Source organism: Quercus lobata, chromosome 7 (assembly GCF_001633185.2).
Source record: "Quercus lobata isolate SW786 chromosome 7, ValleyOak3.0 Primary Assembly, whole genome shotgun sequence".
Lineage (NCBI taxonomy): Eukaryota > Viridiplantae > Streptophyta > Magnoliopsida > Fagales > Fagaceae > Quercus > Quercus lobata.
Genome location: NC_044910.1, coordinates 38,957,675 through 38,979,125, shown reverse-complemented (window position 1 = coordinate 38,979,125; position 21,451 = coordinate 38,957,675). Strand labels below are relative to the sequence as shown.

The following is a 21,451-nucleotide window of genomic DNA, read 5'->3' as shown; positions in this document are numbered from 1 at the left end:
TGGTAAAGCTCAGAATCCGAAGCTCTCGACTGAAATTGAGAATCTGTAAACCGAGTTCATGTATTGTGCTAGCTCTCCAAGGTGGCCTATGCCAAGGGTGGTAGTTGCATGTCCTGGGAAAAGCCCCCTAAGGGATGGACCAAGTTAAATACGGATGGGTGTGCTGTAGGTAGTACGGGCTTGGCTGGCTGTAGAGGAGTTATGCGTGACAGTCATGGGGAGTGGATTTTTGGGTTCTCAAGGCATATAGGGATCATGAACAGCTTTGTGGCTGAATTATGGGGATTAAGGGATGGGCTATTGCTGTATAGTAACTTGAATATTCCCTCTCTTATTGTAGAACTGGATGCTAAATCCATTGTGGAGATTTTTTGCAAGACGAGTTATGTCAATGATGTGATCTCTCCCATCTTGGATGACTGCAGGATGCTCATCACCAAGTTCCAACAAGTGCAATTTAAACACTGCTTCCGCCAGTCGAATCAATGTGCAAATGCACTTGCCAGGTTAGGTGCTGATCAAGACTTAGATTTTAGAATTTTTGAAAGTCCACCTGTGGACGCCTTTGTGTTCTTTGAACAAGACAACAATGGTCTGTGCTTTAACAGATTGTGTTCTATGTCTGTTGCTTCTTCTTAGTTTATAATATCATCTCTTTCACCAAAAAAAAAAGAGCAGGTTCTCTCAATGAAATTTATGGAAAGTAAAAAAAAAAAAAAAAAAAATCCATTCATTTTGGGGGGGGGGGGGTGGGGTGGTAAATACAGATGCAATAAACTAACAAAAGTTAGGGACTAGACAGATATTAGAATCCATGAGATTTCTCTTACAACATGCCCATAGCGGGAACAAAAAATAACTCATAAGTCTAGCTGAAGAGATCGCTTTAAGCAAGCCAAGGCATCTACACTTTTGTTTGCTTCCCTGAAGGAATGCACAATTTGAGAGTTACGCACTCTCCGCAAGGGCGACCTGCAATCATCCACATATGTATTCCATTCATGAATAGTATTAGTTACGTCCCATTGCAACTTTGCCCCGCCTATGGATTAGTTCTCTGTGTTGCCCTACTCATTTGCTTGGCCTTCTATTCGTATGTTTTGAGTTGATGCCATGTGTTTTAACTTCTTAACTTTTTTTTATATGGATGAAGTTTAGGTCCAATGCATCAGTGCACTAGATACGATACGATGCAGACACATGTAACCTTTTTATACATAGTCCAAATATGTTAACTTTTGTTAAATGAACTTCGCAAATTTTCTTTCCAAAAAGCCAGTAGTTGAAGAAGATGCAACTTCATCAGATTGTTAGGGTCCTTTTATGGTATGGGAGTATAAGAGCTAATGCGTAATTAGTGTTCAATATAACGTGAATAGCCAATGTGACAAAACTACTATTACATGTAACTCTGTTTAGTGCCGAACTGCCGATCCAAAACATTAAAAAAGTTAAAAGATGAGTTATATGTTATCATGCGACGTGGCAAAAAAATTAAAAAGTTAAAAGATGAGTTATATGTTATCATGTGACGTGGCAAAACTTACCGTTAAGATGCTATCTTTTCCTTGTGCAAGGAAAATAACCAGAGACCATCTAAGCATGAACATGTCAAACGAGAACTAATGAAGTTTAGTTTGGAATTCCAATGACTTTGGCACCATTGGTATTCAAAAAGCCAAAATGAAATATATAACTGGCATAAGAGCAACCACAGTTGTCACTATACAATTTACACAACTAAGAACTGCAAAACAAGAAGTTGATTCAAGTTTAGGAAGGCTGATGTATGTTTCAGTGTAATTGAGTTGTAAGTTGTAACTAAGTATTTCTTCTATCATTAAATTATTGTCTGTATAGAACCCAGTGACATTGGTCATCATATATGAAAATATTTGTCAAAGTGATTATTTATCAAAGAGACATTAGGATTTTTTTTTGTGTGTATGTGTGTGTGGCAATAATAGACAAAACATATGCGACTGCAATTGCAAGAACCAATACAACTTGAGGTTAATTACAAATTTAAGGGCCTCCCAAATGTTGCCTCAAATTCGGCTTGAATCTCTCCCAACAATGAATCTTCTCATCCAATCAGATACAACTAACATCCTTGTATGCCAGCTCAGTTGCTTGCTAAACATAGGAAAGAATTATAACAAATCAGATACAATGATGCACACACTATTACCATCTCAAAAGACAAACACATGTAAAAATACCAGAAGCAGAAGATAATTACCTTGCATATACAGAATGCCAGAGCAATGAGTGCCGTGGTGGCGTGGCCCATTCAAACCTAGTCTCCAGGTACCTCTGCAGTTGCCTGCTATCCTCCAAAGGGTTAATTGCCCAAAAAGCTTGTACCTTGCGGTCACAAGTTGCCAGCACCTCATTGGTTAGGGAGGGCCAAAATAAGTTGGCGAAAAACACAAGCAAAATAAAAATGTCTGTTTGGGAACAGTTTATGCTTTACTTGATAAATGAAGACAGCTAAGATCCATGACAGATGAAGACAATCACAAAAGAAAATTCTCTTAGACTGTGATTAATATCAGCAAATACTTTACTTGATAACTTTGTCAAAACATCTTTAACTATCTTGACAACCTTGGAAAGCTACTCAAATGGAAGGTATTCTCCAGACTCCAGTCACAGGTGATGACTACAAATGACACATGAGAACAGATAAGGAAGGAATAGTTTTTTTTTTTTTTTTTCTTTTTTTTGGTGTAGGGGGTGGGACAACTTACTCCTCTGTAATTGGCTATTCACAACAGTATGCAGGTATCAAACATGCCAGATAGGTTTAAAGATCAATTTAAAAACTAGAATACTGAATTAATTGCTTGCTGCTCAGGTATTATGATCCAGTCATACAATCCTGATAGATCTTTTGCTTGACCATTTTCCAAACATACTTATCAAAAAATGATTTTTTTGCTTAGTGAAGCAGAAACAATGAGAGAGTGAGAGAAGGGGAGGAAGATTAATGTGTCCAATGACAATTATATAGTTTGAATATGTCATTTTTGCTAAACAAAACAGACCTCTTTCTCTGAAATTGGCTAAACTATTTCTGTTAAATACTGTTAAAATTAATCATTCCACGTAGTGGGTTTTTGGATGTCTGAGAAATGAAAGGCTCCATTGAATTGTTACAGTACTTTAATTCAGAAACTCATTCAATTGTGATCCAATTTCTAGATATAATCTCACATTAGCTGTCATGTCATACAGTGGCCATTTAGGATGATGTTTCTGTATGGTAAAAATTATAGGCTATATATATATTTGATAAGTAATTGAGATTTTATTGCACATGAAAAATACTCCATGTTCAGGAAGATGAACATAAAGCACCAAGAGAAATACAAGCAAATCAATTAGAAGAACTAACAGAGATTTGGAAATAAAGAATGGAAATACAATTGGTAAAGCCCCAAGCCTGAGACCATTCAAACAAAATGTGAACCAGCAAGGACTTCAATTGCAATTCAGTTTCTGTGGACTTTAATTTGCCATAATCTTTGCAAAGTTTTTCTTCTGTTCTTTGTTCTCTGATGTTTCTAAAGTCTGTTGAGGTCTAAAATAGGTCATAATGAAATAAGCCCAAAAACAAAAGAACAAGTCAAGCCCAAAAGGAAAATCTCAGGCTAAGCCCAAAAGTAATAGGCACGGATGACCCATGGGAGGCAAAAGGAAGGCCCAGAGGATCCTGAAGCCCAGAAAAGGAAGAATCATCCCAAAAAAGAGACCACGGCAAAATATAAAGAAACAAGGATCCTCAAATCCCTTCAAGCACAAATAAAAAAAAAAAAAAAAAAAAAAAAAAAAAAAAGAGAAGACTGGGACAGATCGGTAGAAAGAAGACAGGAAAAGAAAAGAACAAGAAACGCAAGCGACCTTTCATGGCACAGACAACAAAAGGGCCTCGGGAAAACCAGGACATAGAAGAAAGAATGGCAACGAATGACTTTCAAAAATGGCAGAACAGGATTCCGCCCAAATAGGAAAGAAAGGAATACGCCAGAAATGAGGATACCGAGAAGGGCATACCTCAGCACGTCCCAAAGAGGATGGCCAACCAGAAACTTTCGAATGAATCAAAACCAAGAGAAGGAAAGAATGAGAAAAAAACGGCAAAGGGACTTACCGAGGCGACAGAGACAGAACATGCTCTGTTTGCAAAAGAACAAAACAGGGGAACCCGGGACACCCAAAAAAACTCCATTATAAAAGGAGGGGACGGGTCGTGAAGAAGGCAGCAAGAAAAAGGAAAAGAAACACACAAAAAAGAAGAAGAAACTCTCTAGGAAGAACCATCAGAAAAATCCATCCAGAAAGAAAATACTAAGGGAAGAACGAAATACTTCTTCCCGATATCCTGTAAAGGCCACTATTGCACATACTCGGATTCAACAGGAATCAAACTTTGCAAATTTTGAAGGCTGAAATAGCCATTCAAGACTGCAATTTTTGAGCTTGCTTGGACCTTGTATCACGTCCTAGTGAGCTTTCTGTAATCAAACAGATAACTTGTTAATGAAATACTGCCTCATAACTCCCAGGATCCCCACAGCACCTTTTCTTTATCGTTTTGCTAATCCTGTCTTTGTTCTGAATTTACGTTGCTAACATTTTTGGGCATTCTACGATATCCTTGTTTGTCATTTTTTTTTTATATTGTCAGGAGTATTCTCTGTACCTACTTGATTCTTAAACAGCTCGTTAGCTGCGGTGAGTCAAGGCCCGGTCCACCAAATCCCTCTTTTTATTTGGGCCCGGGATCCTTGGGCCTGAGTATCCTAAAAAGGGCACTCTCACAAAGTCATAGCAGCAACAAACTAGGAAATAAGACCAATTAAACAATTGGACTGGACCTCACTTTCCAATATAGTAATGAAATACCTTAATGATTCATTTAAATATAAGTATTTAGAAGTAGTGATTTGCTAGAAGTATATGTCTTTCCTCCTTTTAAATATTTCTAGGTGCATAGCTGTCTAGGTGCATTTTTTTTTTTGGTTTAAATGGTTTGAATAAATAAAGGGAAAAGTAATTATATGTTCTATTGGTGAAATTTATGAATGCATTTGAGTTTAATTATTACGTAGAATTGAAATGTTTAGGTGTAAAATCTCATTTCAAATTCGTAAAGCAGCCACCTGTATACACAAAGATGAAATACATTTGTGTCCCATTATTTGGATAGCAAAAAGTCATAAATCTACTTCAAATTAACCCAAACAGCCAAGCCAGTATAGGAAAGATATGTACCTGTACAGCAGCAGACAGACTTCACGTGCAAATCTACATGAGAAAGGAGTAACTTAAACCCTTCAACATTCCCCTGGGGTTCTTTCAGCAGATCTCTCACATCCCTCAGATGCTTGCTTTTTACATAGAGATCAACTTGGGATACCTTATGAGGATGTCATGTCATCTATCACATCTTGGAATTCTTTAACAGTTAAGGTACCAGAGTTGTCTTTGTGAGCAGCTTTAAATGTGCTCAAGATATCTTACAAAAGACAGAATGATAACAAAAATGTAATATTACTGTGGATTACGAATGTCAGTTTAGACTTCAGAGACACGGTAAAGATATCTCCTCTAAGTTCATCTCAAAAAACAATAATTTAGACACCATGTATGTTATTTTAAGACTAACAAAGGTGAATACAAGATGTATTGGTGCTAATGCAACCAAGTAACCCACAACATCAACAATTTACCGGCACAAGGAGCTTGCTATCATCACCAAATACCTAAATCTCTGATGACTAAGACAAAAGAGGACATTTTCCTCATTATCAATCAAGAATTTACAATTGTTTCCAAACAAGTGCAAGCACTGAAATCAAACCGTATTTGAAAGATGTTGATACACTCAGTTACCAATAACATTGGCTTGGTGCTGCACAGAACTTCTTGCATTAGCAAGTCCATCCATCAACCTATTATATGTAGCAATATTGGGTATGAACCCCCTATCCAACATCTCATCCACCACCACTTCCCCTTCCTTCTGCTTTCTCTCTCTTGTATAACCAGACACCAGAATACTATAGGTCATTCCATCTGAATCCAAACCCTTGCTTGAAGCCAGCAACCTCAATCTATTTGCTTCCACAGTTCTTCCCACATCGCAAAGACTTTGAAGGAGACAATTAAAGGTCACACTATCCGGAATTATACTCTCTTTAAGCATCCTCTCCGTCAGTCTAAATGCTTCATCAATTCTCCCTAACCTCCTCAATCCTTCAATCAAAGTAGTACAAGCAATCAAGCTTGGAACATTTCCTTTCCCCCATAACTCATCCACAACCTCCAACGCTCTACCTGCATTTCCCTTCCCACAAAGCGCCTCCATTAGACCATAATAATCATACCCATTAGGCAACACTTCTTTCCTCGAAAAATCAATCAATATCTCACACGCCTCCGAAACCCGACCTTCTCTACAAAGCCCATCAACCAAAATCTCACAAGTCACACTCGAAAACTCACACCCCAATTCAATCATCTCATAAGCCATTGAAACACCTTCATCGAACTGCCTCTCCCTAAAGAAACCCCTAATCAAAGTGTTAAAACTAACCACATTTGGACTACACCCCTTCTCCCTCATCTCCTTAAACAACTCCAAAGCTAACCCGAACCGTGAATTCCTACAATAACTACTAATCAAAATATTAAACGTATACACATCCGGCTTAACCCGGTCCTTAGTCATTGTATCAAACACCTTCAGTGCATTATCATGCTTCCCACATTTCACAAACCCATGAATCAAAATATTATAAAGCGCCACACTAGGCCTCCCATCAATCAGTTTTTTCATAGATTCAAAGGCAACAACAGCATCATCCAACTTCCCAACTCTACAATAAGCATTGATCGAAAATCTGAATATGGGTTCGGTTCGTGGGCAAGAGAAAATACCGTCGGAGCAAGGGCAGGGATTGGAGGCGAAGAATTGGAGGAGGGAGGAAAGGTCGGCGAAGCGGTGAGAGATGGCTAGAGTGCGAGCCATCCACTCGAAAGTGGAGTGGTCGTGGCGAAAGGAGTCGATGGTGGAGGCCCAGTTGAAGATGTGGAAGTCGAAGTGGGTGAAGGAAGGGTGGTGGTGGAGCTTGTATTTGAGGAAGTGGAGGAGGTGGGTGGGAGTGAAGGGTTGGGCGAGGTGGGCGGTGAGGTAGTGGAGGAGGTGGGTGTGGGTGTGGTTGTGGTGGCCGGAGAGAGTGAGAGTTGGGAGTGGGGTGAGATGGGTTGGTGGTGGTGGTGGTTGTGGGATTGGAGAGAGTGGTGGTGGTGTGGAGATTTGCAGAGCTTTTTTGGAATTGGCATTTAGGAGCTTCTTCAAACCCATTTCTCTTGACAATTGGCAGAATCAGCCAACAACACTACGCTCTGTAATGGCGGGATGGTATATGGGCGGTTGGGTGGGTTTTGAATAATTATCTATTCATTTGAATAAAATTTCTCACCAAAATTTCTTGTATATCTTTATATTGAATGTGTATTTTGAAAATCAGGCCGTTTAATTGCATGTTTTTATTATATTCTTCATATTTGTAAAATTTTAAGAGGATCAGATTAATTATTATGTCATCAAACAAATGTTAAAATTTCAAGTTTTAATAATCTAAAATTATGTATAAAAAATAAGTTTATTAATCGAATAGTAAATAACTTCCAATTTGAACAAAATTTGATATACATAATAAGAACATAAGAAATATAAAATTTAACGGTTAGACTTTCAAAATTCATAATATATACAGATATATACAAGAAGTTTGAAGAGAAACTTTGTTCTATTCATACATATAAATATATTCTTATTTTTTACTCTTTACTTGCCTAATTCATTTAGGAGTAATTATTTAGTGTTCTAAGAGCACAACAAGTGCGTGTTCGACTCTCTAACATAATAGTAAATTTCACTAATTAAATTCATATAGACTAAATATTCAAGTGAGAAGGGAGAGTATGCATACGAACAACTAATTTGGGCTACCACAAGTAATATATAAGGATCACAAGTTGTTATTCTTATTGGTTAGCCCTACAAGAATTTGGCATAGACCAATACGAACAAAAATTAAGAATTTTGTGTAGAGCACTTGAAACCTCCCTACAAAGGGTGATCTACATTGATTGGATGTGATCACAAATAATCTATACGAGGGTTGCCAATTCACAAAAATTACTGATCAACTCTTATGTTTTTGCACTCATGCATAGAAGGTTTGAACTTGCACGAGGTTTGGGGTAAAGGGGCCTTTGCTAATGCACTCTCAAAAAGCTAGTGTGAGGGTCATTATCATAGATATGCGGGATAAGTGGTGGTTGCCTTAAGTAAGAAAATTCATGCTCCTCTTAGGGCACTTGAGATTGAAGCTAAAGCTATGGAGGTGGCAATTATATTTGCACATGATATAGGGCTACAATATGTAGTTTTTTAAGGTGAATCTCAACTAGTTTGTAGTGCATTGCAAGGGAGGACTATCGCTTCATCGGTAATTGAAATATCATTGTGGGTACACTAGTGCACTTGTGCCAGCCAACCCACATTCCGGCATAACATGCTAAATCTCTTGATGACCTTTTTTTTAAAAAAAAAAATTTTATTTATTTATTATTAGCCTAGATAGAGGAAACCCAAAAGTTCATAGAAATTATACTTGTCAATCATGTAACTAAGGGTGTTCAACACCCCGACTCAACCCAACAAGCTAAGCCACTATCATACCGTTTGAATTAAGGTGAAGGGATAGCAATGATTTATGGGGTGGCAATTGGAGACGCGTAGGGTTTTCTAACGTCGATTGATATAGTTATCGATGATGAATCTAGAATTTCAAAAAGTACAACACTAATCGGCGTGTACACACACACATGTAAAAACCTGTATTTCACAACCTGAATATTTCTCCATTCCTCAACCTCTCTCATGATTCTCTCTCTTCCAATCTCCGGTGGCGCCCGTTGACCCAAATCAGTGATCCTCCTTTAACTTTCATCCTTAAACTCTAGTTAATCAAATGTGAGTCTTAACTCTAATATCTATCGTGGCTTGTAGGTTTGATGTTTTTAATTTTTGATATGTAGGTTTTTGATGTTTTAACATATGGGTTTAGATCATAGATTTTTGAGTTTAGATCTTAGATTTTCAAAATTCTCTCTTACTTATGGTGGAATCCGATGAAACTAGTTTTTGCTTTAACATAATTTATCCTTGACATTGTTGGAAAATCACTTCAATGACATTGCAATGGTTCATGTTTTAAGAAAATAGACGAGGTCGACACGAACCCAAAACCCCCTATACTAACTACAACAATCAATTATCACCCTTAGATGTAACCATGTTTAATTCTTTCAATAAAATTTATAAGCTTCCCATAAATAAAAAAAAGTATTGTAGCTAAATATCACCCGAAAAAATTCCACATATGGCTCCCAAGTACTTTTTAATTTTCTATGAAATACTATAGGGCTTTAGTCAACAAGTTTGAAGAGAAACATGTTGTAACATTTTCAAAAAAAAATTCAAAATATTTCTCCATCCTATCTCTTAATCCATTTCCTTTAAAAATTATAATAAATATTTTAATCAAATGTATTAAAAGGTGAGAGTGAAATGTAGTATATTTAAAAAGGTGCGTGTAACTTTAAGTAATATTACATCTTATAATAATTTTTCATTAGATGCAAATTTTAAAAAATTCACCATTAAATTACATTTTTTTCTTATAACTTTTATGCCCACAAAATTTCAAGATTATCATAGTTCTATAATAATTCTCATCTATAGTAAATACACATCCAGTTATTACAAAATTTATCTAAAATTTCAAAATAACAAGATCGATAATTTTATGTTTAAATTTCAAGTTTTGATATATTTAAATTATGTGTATAATATGAGCTTATAAATCAAATTGATAGGTGTAAATTAATGGTGTAATCTTAATATTAATTCGATAAAAAATTACTATTATACTATATAAGATTTTTGATAATCAATATAAAAAAAAAAAAAAAACAGCCCACTAGAGGGAGTAAGAGTAGCCGTTCTGAATCAGCTGATCTCCGATTCCGTCCACTCCTTCAAACTTCAACAGTGCAACCGAAAACCCCAAACCTGGGTATTTCTTTTGTCTTTTTTTTTTTCCTTCACTTCTATTTCTTTCCTTATTAGCATTACGTTTTGTTTGTTTGTTTTTTGAATTTTCCCCCTACTACTACTATCTGAATCCATAGCAACAATGCACAGCACGATGTTTCGGACCCTCCGTACAACACCAACATCAACCTCCGACCTGAGCTCGCTCCGACCTTTAGGTTCTTCTTTCCACAGCCGAAACAAGCATAGAATCGTCACAGCTATTCCTTGTGTTGGTTTCTCACGGTCACGCTTGTCTATTAGCTGTTCGGTTCGTTTCCGTCCTTGCATTGATATACACAAGGTACCAGAACTAAATATTGGCCAAATTTTGTATTGGGTTCTCAATATTTTTGTCATTGATAAATTTTAGCACAAATTTTGTCAGTGCCTATAAGGTGCTTGATGAAATGTCAAGGAAACACAGTTTAGAGATATTAAAGGTTTGGTAACTCTTATTCTGTTTTACGATAAAGGGTGTCTTTTACATATTGTTTTGTCTAAAATATAATTTCTTTACTACTGGGTTTTTGGATTGTCAAAAGGGTATGAGGGAAGATAAATTCTTCTATTGTATGCGGTGGCCAATGTGTATAAATGGGGGTGGATGGCTATGATACATTTGGTTATATTCATGCAGTGGTGCTAATTTGAGGTGGGACCTTGGGTAATTTTACCTGATTGTTGTGTTTGAAATATGTGTTTTTTTATCAGGGGAAAGTGAAACAAATTGTTGGGTCAACCATTCAGGATTTGAAGGAGGATGGGTCAGCTCCTGTTACCAATTTCGAATCAGATAAGTCAGCGGCTGAGTTTGCCAATTTGTATAAAGAAGATGGACTTACGGGTGGTCATGTCATCATGATTGGAGCAGATCCTTTGAGTAACAGTGCAGCCATTGAAGCATTGCACGCTTATCCCGGTAGGTCTACGCTTTCATAAACTGGTGAATTTGTTTGCTGTCTTCTGATATGTTGTTTTTGTGGTTGCTTTTGTTGACTGATGCCATTGAAGACTAATTAAGTTTTTCAACTTATATTGATGGAAACTCAAGTTCTTGATTATAGTCTCTTTTTTTTTTCCTCTTTCTTTTTTTAAAAATAAAATAAAATAAAAGAAGTAAAATCTATTAGGATGATTCTCTCATTTTGACTAGAGTGCGACCAGATCCGGTTAGATTTAATGAGAATGACATTAGGCTTCACTTAGCATGATCTTCGTTTCACAATTTATATGTGATCACAAACTACTTTAAGTTACTGCTATTCACCTACTTGTGTATCTATTTATCTTAAATAATTAGAACAGACATTCTGTTAGCTGATCAATTTTTGTCTAGGACTTCTTTATACATTTTTGGGATGTGATTTTGATTTAGCATTCGCACCACTTTAAGTGCCTTATATGAAGACATTCAACCCTTGGAACCGAGCATTTCAAGATAAAGTTGTTTTTCCTTTGATCTCTATAATTGATTATAAGTTTAAAACTTACAGACTTTTCCTCTGCTGAACTTACTGCGAGGACTGGTAAAAGTAGGCGGTTTGCAAATTGGGGGCGGAATCAATTCTGACAATTCGTTGAGTTACATAGAGGAAGGAGCTAGCCATGTCATTGTCACATCAGTATGTTATAAATTGTTCTTTAAATTTCTGTTTAAAACTTACGTGGAAAACATGAATAACTACTTAATGAATCAATATAATTCTGATCTCTCTCTCTCATCAAAATGCATATGAAATTTCAAGTCTCTTTTTTTTTTCTAATGTTAAGCATAAACATGGGAAAGCCTCATAGGCTGACTCATTTGGGCCAGAAGTACTCCTGGTACCTGTTTAAATATTTCAAGCTGACTTACGTGTGGTTTGTAGACTGCAACAGCAGCAACACCCCGACCCCCCAAAAGAATGGAAACCCAACAATCAGCATGGTAGGATATATTTGTTTGTTACCTTCTATGAGTTATGAATTCTCCTTGAACTATGTCAATGCTATCAAAATGATAAAGACTCTTTTACATACTTCGTTCTAAAAGCCACTTCCTTCTAACTGTTATATGCATTGAGTTATTAGCATTGAACATGATAGAAGGAATGTTTTTAAATAGCCATTGAAGTGGTGCGAGGGTTAAATATAAGATTTGCATCCATACTCCTTACCTTGGGTAACGACATATACTTTTCTCTGTATTGGAAGAGTGCTCATGTGATGAAACTGGATTTCATGTAATGCTGGTTAGAGCATAATGCTTGTGGAACAATGTTTACATGGAAAATAATACCAAGAATTTGAGATAATCTAAATAAAGAATTTCTCTGGGTTAAAATTTTAAATTGGTCATCATTTACTTCTTGGTTTCATTACAGTATGTATTCAAGAATGGACAAATGGACCTTGAAAGGCTTAAAGATCTTGTTCGTGTTGTTGGAAAGCAGAGGCTTGTGTTGGACCTTAGTTGCAGAAAGAAGGTATCAGACAATTTCAAATTGAGCATTTATGCAGTGCATAACTGGTTTTCCAGAGTGAGGTTTTAGTCAGAAATATCTTTAGGCATGAATATGTTGCATGTCTTACAAACTTATATTTGAACCAGGGTTTGTACTGGTTTTTTGTATTCATTATTTTATTGGTAACTAAGAGACATATCAGCAGTGTTGGTGAAAGCATGACGCACTAAAGTGCAAAGGCCTTGGAGCCTAGGCAAAGCAGAAGCATGCGCCTAATTGAAGTAAAGCCCATATATATATATATATGTTGAAGAAAAAGGTGTATAATAACTTCTGATAGAAGGATTCACAGTATATAATCTATATTTCTATGCCTATAAAAAAAGGATTCACAATATGTAATAAAAAAATTAAAAGAGTAAGATATTTAGCCTATTAACTCAATTGGTTTGAATCTTATGCAATTGCTTTTTTCTTTTTTTTTGATAGGAGTCTTATGCAATTGCATAAAGGTTATAGGTTCAGATTCTAAATAGCTGAGTTCAATTTCTTAAATTTTCTATGTAGTGAATTTGAAAACAATTAGTAATAGAAAATATAACAATCAAGTGATCAATTAATCACATAAAATTTTAAAAAATTGTTTGTAGTACTTTTTATTTTTTATTTTTTTCTGTTTGTAGCTCTGCCTCATATACACATCCCTTGTACTAGGGTTGCTTCATTTCACTCCTTTATTAATGGAATATTTTCTTATAAAAAACTTAAAATTTAGAAATAGCATTTTATATAATTCTTTTGTGATACAAGATCAAAATGAAGTATGTGGTTGAATCAAAAATATACCCAAAAGGCAAAGACCAAAGAGCACTTGAATGGTATATGCCTAACATAAGCAATGCAATCCAATCCTAAAGTATATAATCATCAGTTCATCATTTGCATTAAACATTAGACCATAATCAATTTCATCATAAGATTTGTAACTCTCATTTGCTGTTTGGTCCTTGCGATTTCTTTAATTTCTTCTAGAATGTATCGTGATGATGAATAATGAGAAGTTGACTTGTGTTGTGCGTCGAATCATTAATGAGCTCCAGCTCAACTTGCACCTCCTCCCTTATAAGTTCTAGGGAGAGGGTGAGATCATGGGTTCAAAACCCATTTTGTGTGTGTAACTTACCAATAAAAAAGACCAAATCAAGAACCCATATAAATGTACTTTTGAAAATATGCCCTGTTTTAGCTGTCTGAAGTGCTTTGGCTGTAGATCTTCGCATTTTACATTTTCAAGTGTGCTTTTATCAATGCTGCATGCTCTAGGCTCAGATTCTTACACATAGAAAAGCATACATTAAGAATAAAAAATAATAAGTTTGATAATTTTGTATAATTTTTTTCCCATTTGTTTGTTAGTTGATGGGATATGGTGATTGCACCCATTAAATGACACTTCCTCTTCCTACAATTGTGGGATGGAGGGTAAGATTGCGGATTCAAGACCTATGGAGTGTGTGTTTAACTTACCAATAAAACAAATTATTTGATAGTTATTCAGTTTCAATTATTACCTTATATGTGTTGATTTTGATTTGAAGGAAGGTAAATATGCAATTGTAACTGATAGATGGCAGAAGTTCACCGATGTATATCTTGACGGAAAAATATTGGATTTTCTTGCCAAATATGCGGATGAGTTTCTTGTCCATGGTGTTGATGTTGAAGGGAAAAAGTAAGTCCTAAATGTTGCGGTCCTTAATTCGACCATAACTTTTGTCTTATTCCTTACTTTCAAACTCCTATACTTAGGATTCATAAGTATCTAATCACTTTCAGACATATTATTTGTAAGGGATCGTTACTGTAATTGGGGTTTACTTTGCTTATGGTTGGCATGCCAAAGTGAAGGAAATAAAAAGACTGTCTTTAATTGACAATAAAGATTGTAAAGTGTCTTTGATTTCCAAAAGAGTTCATCAATATAATATGATTTTGATTGTTTTTTGGTTGCAGGCTGGGAATTGATGAGGAGCTTGTGGCATTGCTTGGGAAGCATTCACCGGTGGGTAATGTATTAGCTGCATTTATTAACTGTCATTTGTCTTGATGATTGTCTTGTTACCTTCTCATTTCTTTGTTGTCATATGATGAACTGATAATGCCCAAGGCACTGGATTTACCAAAATCTTTCTCATGCCTGAATTACCTTCATTTGAACCATTCTGAAATAGCGTGCCTGTAAAACATAATTGTGAGTATTGTACTCACCTACAAAAGGGTAAAAACTTAGGCGCAGTTCCTTAGCTACAGTATATTAGGTGCCCTAATTAAATTCAAACAATGCATTGAATTTAATTATTCTTGGAAAAAATTCTTATAAAAAAAAAAAAATTCTTGGAAAAAATAACACAATTTGTACATTATTGGTTAATGCAACCATGTGCTTGAATTATTTTTTGATGACATGGAACCTCACCAAGGCAAGACCCATCCTTAGAGAGTAAACCACAGATACATGACTCCACCCGCTAGAACTGTGTATCAGATAATTTAGGGGAACTCCTATTGGGGATTTGAACCTAGGATGTTTGGGTCTACAGCTAATCCCAAGCCTTCCACCACTAGGCTCCTAATGTACTGCACTTAAAGAACTATACCTAAGTTCACCCCCCCCCCCCCCCCAAAAAAAAAAAGCGACCATGATATTTTTTCTTTGGACCTATAGTTTGCAGCCTCTTCGAAGTCCGTCTGTAATGTATGAAGTCACTAGGCATGCATTCCTATATCGTTCCTCTCCTATATGCATGCTATCTTACATGAATAAATTGTTAATACATCATGGTCTGGTGCCAGATTCCTGTAACTTATGCTGGTGGTGTGACGGTGATGGCTGATTTAGAGAGAATAAAGGTGGCTGGGATGGGACGTGTGGATGTTACCGTGGGCAGTGCTTTGGATATTTTTGGGGGCAATATGGCATACATGGATGTAGTTGCTTGGCATTCTCAGCAGGAGGCTTTTACAGTTTAGTGCCTCCTATTGTGTTGTTTGTGTTTTTTAGTTCCATGTCAGCTTTCGCATCTCATATGCAATTTAAGCAAAGAGAATTAACTTATCAAATACTAAAAATTTGAAGGAGATTCTCAACCTTCTGGACTTGCAGAATTGATGTTGGGACTTGAAGAGATGTTGGCAACCGGAAATTTAGAAGATTAATGAGAAAAGAGAGGAAAAACTAGAAAAACTATTGAAATAAATTAAGAATTGATTTGTCACTTGCTAAGTTTCCACTCTTGGTTTTACTCCATATGACCTATATTGCCCTGAATCCGGCACCATTTTTCACTTTCAGGGCCTTTTTTTTTGTTTGAGAATCTGAGTGTTAAATTCTAGTTCCCTCTTATTTTCACAACAACCCGTTGTGGTTTCCAATGCATTTATGGCTGTTCATTAATTTGATTAATTTCATTCAACCCGCCAAAAAACAATGGCAAATCCAAGCATAGAATGTGTGTGGTTACTGCGTTAGCTTACTAGATCTTTCAGTATAATCTCAAATCCAAAAATTAAGCTATACAACGTTTTTCACGTGTTAAGATGGCAAATTATAATTGGTATCACTTTTGCATTAACTTATTGTAGACACTATTTCAATTGTGCTTCATGGCCCATGCTATCTTAACATTTCTTGAAAAGATTTCTCAAACGATTCGATTGATGGGATTTGGTATTAACATTTCTTGAAAAGTTTTTTTGAATGATTCGATCAATGGAGTTTGGTATGATATTCATGAGATTAATGAGATTGGTATTTAAATATTTTTTCTTAGAACGTATTTGATTTGATCCTATATGCAGGTAGTAAAAATGATAATCGTAATTTGGTGAGATTTAAGAAAATTAAATTTTTCCAAAAAATAAAAAGTGGTATCTGTTGAACCTACTCCATGCATTCCACTTCGTGTCACATATTAGGCTTGCTCCGTAAAAGAGGCTCCTAAGATAATAATATAAAAATAAATAAAGAATTCAAGGGAAGAAAATGCAGAATTCAAGAGTTATGGAATTCAATGGGAAAAATATACTGAGTAAAATGTCATTATGGCAAAAGTATCCAATAATTACCACATAGGGTATGGCTTGATAGTAAAAGTCTTTGTCCCCGCGGCTAGAGAGGAGCGATTCGAGCAATAACTCTAACAAGATCTGTATGGTACATGTGACGTGAGGTTGATGAGCTCACACTAGAGATTTTTTTTTTTTTTTTTAGAAAAAAAAATCCAATAATCATAGTATTTATTATTATTATTATTATTATTATTATTATTATTTATTTTTCAGAATTGCCGGGAAAAAATGAAAATTTTAACCACCACTTCTTTTATGAGTGAACCTCCTCAAATTCTCACTTTCTCTCTGCAACAGAAATTCAAAACACGCATACACAACAAAAAACAAAAAGATGCTTCTGTGCAAGCCTTCACTTCTCACTCTACCTCAGCTCAGAACCTCAACTTCGACTCCAAGAAACCCTAAAAGATCGCTCTCGATCATCACCACCAACTCAACTTCACCGACACAGCGGCGAAGAACCATGTCCGCCTTCGAAGCCCGAATCTCTCTAGTCTTCGCTCTCGCTTCCCAAGCCTCCTCTCTCTCCCAGAGACGTAAATGTCCACAACCAATTCCTTTTCACATTTTTTCACTACTTTTTAAACAATCTATGCTTTTGCTATTCGAATTTTGACGTTGTCTTCTTTTCGTGCAGTTTTAGTGGACACAGCTACCGAGGTTGTCAAATACGTGTCCCCGAAGAGGTTCGAGAGTCGAACTCTCGAGGAGGCTTTAATGGCAGGTAAAATACAGTTGTCGCACAAGTTGATTTTGATGATGTCCGTGTCCTTATTTTGATATTTGTGGACAGTTGGTTGTTTTTTTTTTTTTTTTTTTGAAAAATTTATATAAAACATCGTTAATTGTGGGAAAATGCTAAAGCTAGTACCAATTTTACTAGAGCAGATTGGTATCACATTAATCACATGATAATAAGTAAGTTTCTTAATTACTTTTTTTGGTTTGTGTTTTGAAAGTGGAAAATGTTAAAGCTTCGGGTCAATTTTACTATAAAACGTTACAAATTGACATGACAATGAATGTGATTGACTGATTGGTGAGATCTGTATAGTGAAATTTATGCTAGTTCTACTCAATAACGAAAGGTTTAAATTCAATGGTTCTTGTTAACTAGTGTCCCATGATTACAGATCAATGATTCATGGGCACATGTATAGATTTAAAGTGGTTGTGTATGCTTTTCTTGGTATTTGTCCATGGTTTTATTTATTTTTTTTGGAAAAAGAATAAACAAACATGATTTAATAGTGTGAAATGCATCTTGTGTTGTCTATCTGTTATGGAATTATGAGATTTTGTGTTGTCTTTTGGGTTTTTGATGTAGTTCCGGACCTAGAGACGGTGAACTTCAAGGTTTTGAGTAGGGGAGATCTTTATGAGATAAGGGAAGTTGAGGTATGAATTTGCTACTACAGTATGCTCTTTACTCTGCCTTGTAGACTGATGGTTATTTTGATTTGGAATTGGGAATGTTACGATGAATATGAATAATTGATGGTCATGTTCATAAGCACAATAGCAACAATAAATTATAGAATAATAAGATAACAATGAAAAGAATGATTACAATATTTATGCGTATGATGTCTAAATTGAGAGGTTAGGCTTTGGTGAGATGGCAAGCGCCATTCACGAAAAGTGATAGGCTTTGGGTTTGAGTCTAGGAATTAGTCTCTCCAATAAAATTGGGGTAAGGCTACTTACCATAACTTCTCTCAAACCCCGCAAAAGTCTAAGTTTTGTGCACTGGTTATGATAATATCTAAATTGGGGTTGTGATTGTGGAAACAGCCATACTTTGTAGCAGAGACAACGATGCCTGGGAGGACTGGATTTGACTTCAATGGAGCATCTCAATCCTTTAATGTATTAGCTGGGTACCTGTTTGGTAAGGTAGTCTTGAAATTTTTAATGAATTGCTGTCATACTTTCTTGTAATGTACTTATCTTTTTTACTTTGCTTAATCTGTTGCCTTTGCTGTTTGTAGAATACAACAAAGGAGACAATGGAGATGACCACACCTGTTTTTACGCGTAAGACCCAATCAGATGGAGAGAAAATGGAAATGACGACTCCTGTGATAACAAAGAGGGTATGATATTTTTTACATGCATCATAATTCATATGTTTAATAATTTTTGTAGTTTCTGATGATATGGAATTTTGATATGTTCTTGTATGTTTTAAATGGCACTCGTGGTGCCTATGTTTCTTTTCTTTTACATTTCTCTCAGAGTATGCTCTTTAAAAAATAAAAAAAAATCAATCTTGTCATATGGTCATAACTTGACCTGTCTAAAATGATTATATTTTAGTTTGGCATTACCTCAGACCAGCTAAAAATTACAGTCTATTAGCTGAACCTTTTTCTTTTTTAACGGATTTTTGATCATGACATTATTACTTTCAAATATCAAAGATTGCTCTTGGACTCTAATAATCTATCTAGTTCTTTCATTTGATGAACAACTATAAGGCCCCAGTTTCACATATTGGTCCTTAATTGTATGGTTTGGTTGTTTTTAGCCAAAAGCCAAGGAGGTCTTTTTGCTTGGTCTAAGTGTTGGGTTTCATTTTTTTCTTCTTCTTGTTTTGCAATTTTATCCTAAGTACCGTAGAAAGATGTCAATTGTTATAAAATCCTAATTTGTAGTCTTTTTCAATATTTTGCGTTTGGTAGGTTTTATTTTTTATTATGACCTGATATTATTGCAAATGTTTTAGCTGGAAGATCAAGATAAGTGGCAGATGTCTTTTGTCATGCCCTCAAAGTATGGTGCCAATCTTCCGCTGCCTAAAGATTCGTCTGTGACAATCAGAGAGGTGCCAAGGAAAATTATTGCAGTTGTTGCCTTTTCAGGTCTGTCCTTCCCTTTGTCTGATAACCCCTGAGCTATGTGGATATATAAAGTGGGTTAAGAATCTTTATATGTACCATCATTCCTATTTATTAAATATTGGATGTTATTTGTTACCAAGGCTTTCCAACATTAGAACATTGGATCAGACTTGAGAGCATGTCGTTAAGTACACCTGATTGTATTTAAGTTTCTATGCATTTTTAGGTAGGCATTAGTGATTGGGTTGAGATAGCGGAAACTCTGCTGCCAGTTTGTTGTGAGTGTAGTCAATTATAGTGGGTTTTTGCAACACAGGAAAAAAAGAAAAAAAGAAAATTAAAATAATCATGCATGGAACACAAAGATTTATGTTGTTCTGCCTTAAGCCTGTGTCTAATAAGAACAAAATTGAGTTGAAAGTTTCACTGTTTCGCTAAAAAATGGGAAGATCACAAATGTAGCATAGACTCTCACAAAATCTAAACCCCAAATAAGCCCAAAGCTGTCTATCTCTCTAAATTCACAAGGCTATCGTATGAGGAAAAAACTAAAAGGTAACTATGTATATGTATAACCCCAAACTTGGCTTGTAATGCAAGGAGGTTGGTACACAATTCAAAACCAAAATGGAATGGTATTTCAAGATATAGCTAAAATCGGCTAGATTGTTGCCGTGGCAAACACCCAAACCCCAGTTAAACTGACCCTGGCAAATAATCCTATATGAGCCAACTGGAGTCCTGCACGTGATGCAACTCCACCTAATTCAAGCGACCTTATAACAAATTGGATCATAGTTGTAGTGGGTTTTGTTTAAATTGTGAGCTAATATAGTACTCTAATTATTTCAGAAACAGAGAGTAGCATATTATTCTTTATCAAAGTGGATATGATATATTTATATTATTTGTCCCTTCTTAATTTCCATTAGGCTTTGTTACTGATGAAGAAGTTAAACAACGGGAATCAAAGTTACGAGAAGCTCTGAAAAATGATGCACAGTTTCAAATTAAAGAGGGCGGCTCAGTGGAAATTGCACAGGTGAGATCCCTACTGAAATGTTAAATGCAAAAGGTCTCTGTAAACGTTGATTTCTGGACACTTTGTGCGTGTCAATGACTTTCTATATATATGGTTGCAGTATAATCCACCATTCACACTTCCATTCCAACGCCGCAATGAGATTGCTCTGGAAGTAGAAAAGAAAGAAAAATAGCAATGTAGCAATTTTAGAATCTTGAGGTATACTAAATTAACACACTTTCTGTAAAGTAAACAAAAACAACTTTTTGGATGTCCAGGCATTCATGTTCCATAATGTAATATCTTACATAATTGATTTGAAGCTTTTGCTATGTGCATATAATAAAAGATCCTTCTTGCTATTCCATTATGCATCATGATATGGGTATCAGTTCTCAGATGCTGGAATTTTGTTAAGATCATGTGTTTGGCTTTGGTGTTATTTTAGTTGCATTGCTTCTGAACTACATATGAATCTTGTATGACCATGGTTGTTCGTGAATAGCTGAATGCTAGAAAAACCTTATATCAGTGTTATTTGAATGTGAGTTGAATTGGGATCTTGAGATGAGAAATAAGAAAAATCTACAGAAGTGCATACCCCTTGCAACGACTAGTTTAAAGTAAGCAACATAACCAAGTCTAACAAACATATAGACTTCAACAAAGGATTTTTATTTACCACAGTTGAATTACATTGGATTGTCAGGAAACCGTGAAATAACAAACAGAGAAATTTGAAAATTTAGAAAAGATTCAATTAGACTTCAAATTGGACATGAAAATGAGTCTCTTTCTACTTATGCTATCTATGTATTCTTCTCTGCAC

General features: G+C 35.6%; 3 protein-coding genes across 5 annotated transcripts; 2 read left to right on the top strand and 1 right to left on the bottom strand.

Moving 5' to 3' along the window:
* Positions 1-1,884: 1,884 nt before the first annotated feature.
* LOC115952389 (pentatricopeptide repeat-containing protein At2g36240-like) lies at positions 1,885-7,460 on the bottom strand. Its single transcript, XM_031069554.1, has 3 exons — positions 5,281-7,460; positions 2,243-2,367; positions 1,885-2,136 (listed from the first exon to the last, which is right to left on the bottom strand). Exon 1 carries the CDS (start codon positions 7,373-7,375, stop codon positions 5,894-5,896), a length of 1,482 nt encoding a protein of 493 aa, XP_030925414.1. The 5' UTR covers positions 7,376-7,460; the 3' UTR covers positions 1,885-2,136; positions 2,243-2,367; positions 5,281-5,893.
* A 2,605-nt stretch (positions 7,461-10,065) lies between these two features.
* Positions 10,066-15,907, top strand: LOC115952181 (1-(5-phosphoribosyl)-5-[(5-phosphoribosylamino)methylideneamino] imidazole-4-carboxamide isomerase, chloroplastic-like). Of its 2 annotated transcripts, none has more exons than XM_031069256.1 (8): positions 10,066-10,160; positions 10,289-10,481; positions 10,892-11,099; positions 11,717-11,802; positions 12,544-12,645; positions 14,223-14,356; positions 14,638-14,686; positions 15,478-15,907. In XM_031069256.1, exons 2-8 carry the CDS (start codon positions 10,293-10,295, stop codon positions 15,652-15,654), a joined length of 945 nt encoding a protein of 314 aa, XP_030925116.1. In that variant the 5' UTR covers positions 10,066-10,160; positions 10,289-10,292; the 3' UTR covers positions 15,655-15,907. The 2 variants fall into 2 exon arrangements, with proteins under 2 accessions (XP_030925116.1, XP_030925115.1); XM_031069255.1 differs by having other exon boundaries at positions 10,276-10,481.
* Positions 15,908-16,982: 1,075 nt separating this feature from the next.
* Positions 16,983-20,989, top strand: LOC115952174 (heme-binding-like protein At3g10130, chloroplastic). 2 transcript variants are annotated; one of them, XM_031069247.1, is made up of 8 exons: positions 16,983-17,291; positions 17,393-17,479; positions 18,083-18,153; positions 18,550-18,651; positions 18,747-18,851; positions 19,484-19,619; positions 20,531-20,640; positions 20,741-20,987. In XM_031069247.1, exons 1-8 carry the CDS (start codon positions 17,087-17,089, stop codon positions 20,813-20,815), a joined length of 891 nt encoding a protein of 296 aa, XP_030925107.1. In that variant the 5' UTR covers positions 16,983-17,086; the 3' UTR covers positions 20,816-20,987. The 2 variants fall into 2 exon arrangements, with proteins under 2 accessions (XP_030925107.1, XP_030925106.1); XM_031069246.1 differs by having other exon boundaries at positions 17,039-17,297; positions 20,741-20,989.
* Positions 20,990-21,451: the final 462 nt, after the last annotated feature.